This window comes from Parus major, unplaced genomic scaffold (genome assembly GCF_001522545.3).
Source record: "Parus major isolate Abel unplaced genomic scaffold, Parus_major1.1 Scaffold628, whole genome shotgun sequence".
Classification (NCBI taxonomy): domain Eukaryota; kingdom Metazoa; phylum Chordata; class Aves; order Passeriformes; family Paridae; genus Parus; species Parus major.
In genome coordinates, this window is record NW_015379513.1 from 8,443 (window position 1) to 9,552 (window position 1,110).

A 1,110-nucleotide genomic window follows, 5' to 3' on the forward strand; every position below is an offset into this window, starting at 1 on the left:
TTGGGGTGCCAGGTCACCTGTGTCACCGGCTGGGGATCCAGAATGGGATCGGGAATGGGATCCAGTGAGACCCTGAACCTCGGGATCATCATCCTCATCCTCATCCTCATCCCTGATCCCATCCCTGATCCCCAGTAATCTCCTTTGGGGTGCCAGGTCACCTGTGTCACTGGCTGGGGATCCAGCAGGATCCAGAATGGGATCGGGAATGGGATCGGGAATGGGATCCAGTGAGATCCTGAACCTCTGGATCATCATCCTCATCCCATCCCCATTCCTGATCCCATCCTTGATCCCATTCCCGATCCCAACCCCATTCCTGATCCCATTCCTGATCCCAACCCTGATCCCATCCCCATTCCCGATCCCATCCCCATCCCTGATCCCATTCCCGATCCCATCCCCATTCCCGATCCCAACCCCATTCCCGATCCCAGTGATCCCCAGTAATCCTGGGAACGCTGATCCCACCCCAAATCCCAGGAATTCCGACCGTCCCCGAACCCCAGGAATTCCAAACCCCACCCCCCGAATCCCAATCCCACCCAAATCCCAGGAATTCCGACCCCTCCCCAAATCCTGGGAATTCTGACCCCTCCCCAAATCCCGGGAATTCCAACCCCTCCCCAAATCCCGGGAATTCCGATCCCCCCTCAAATCCCAGGAATTCCAAATCCCCCCAAACCTCGATCCCATCCCAAATCCCGGGAATTCCGACCCCTCCCCGAATCCCAGGAATTCCAAACGCCCCCAAATCCCGGGAATTCCGATCCCCCCTCAATTCCTGGGAATTCCGCCCGCCCCGAATCCCGGGAATTCTCTGGCTCCCACCTTTCCGTGGGGCAGCAGCAGGCGGATCCCCTTGGCGCGTTCCTCGGGGCCGGCCGGGATCCAGGGGATCGGCTGGATCCGCTCCTCCTCCGGACATTCCCAGGAATCCAGGAGCTGATCCGTGGCCGCCACCAGGAGCCGATCGCCCAGGCCCGGATTCAGCAGGAGAGCCTGCTCGTCCCTATGGAGCCGGAATTCCGGGATTAGGATTGGGAATTCCGGGATTGGGATCGGGAATTCCGGGATTGGGATCGGGAATCTGGGATCAGGGGAGCCTGC

The 1,110-nt window shown here is 59.8% G+C and overlaps 1 protein-coding gene across 1 annotated transcript in view; it reads right to left on the reverse strand.

Moving 5' to 3' along the window:
- The window catches only part of LOC107199373 (ribosome biogenesis protein BOP1-like), a gene marked incomplete at both ends in the record, with an annotated part of 3,644 nt that extends 2,538 nt beyond the window's left edge, over positions 1 to 1,106 (reverse strand). The window contains one exon of the mRNA XM_015616697.2: positions 832 to 1,106. Within this exon, the coding sequence (XP_015472183.2) occupies positions 832 to 1,106 (275 nt within the window). The remainder of the gene's footprint in view (positions 1 to 831) is intronic.
- Positions 1,107 to 1,110: the final 4 nt, after the last annotated feature.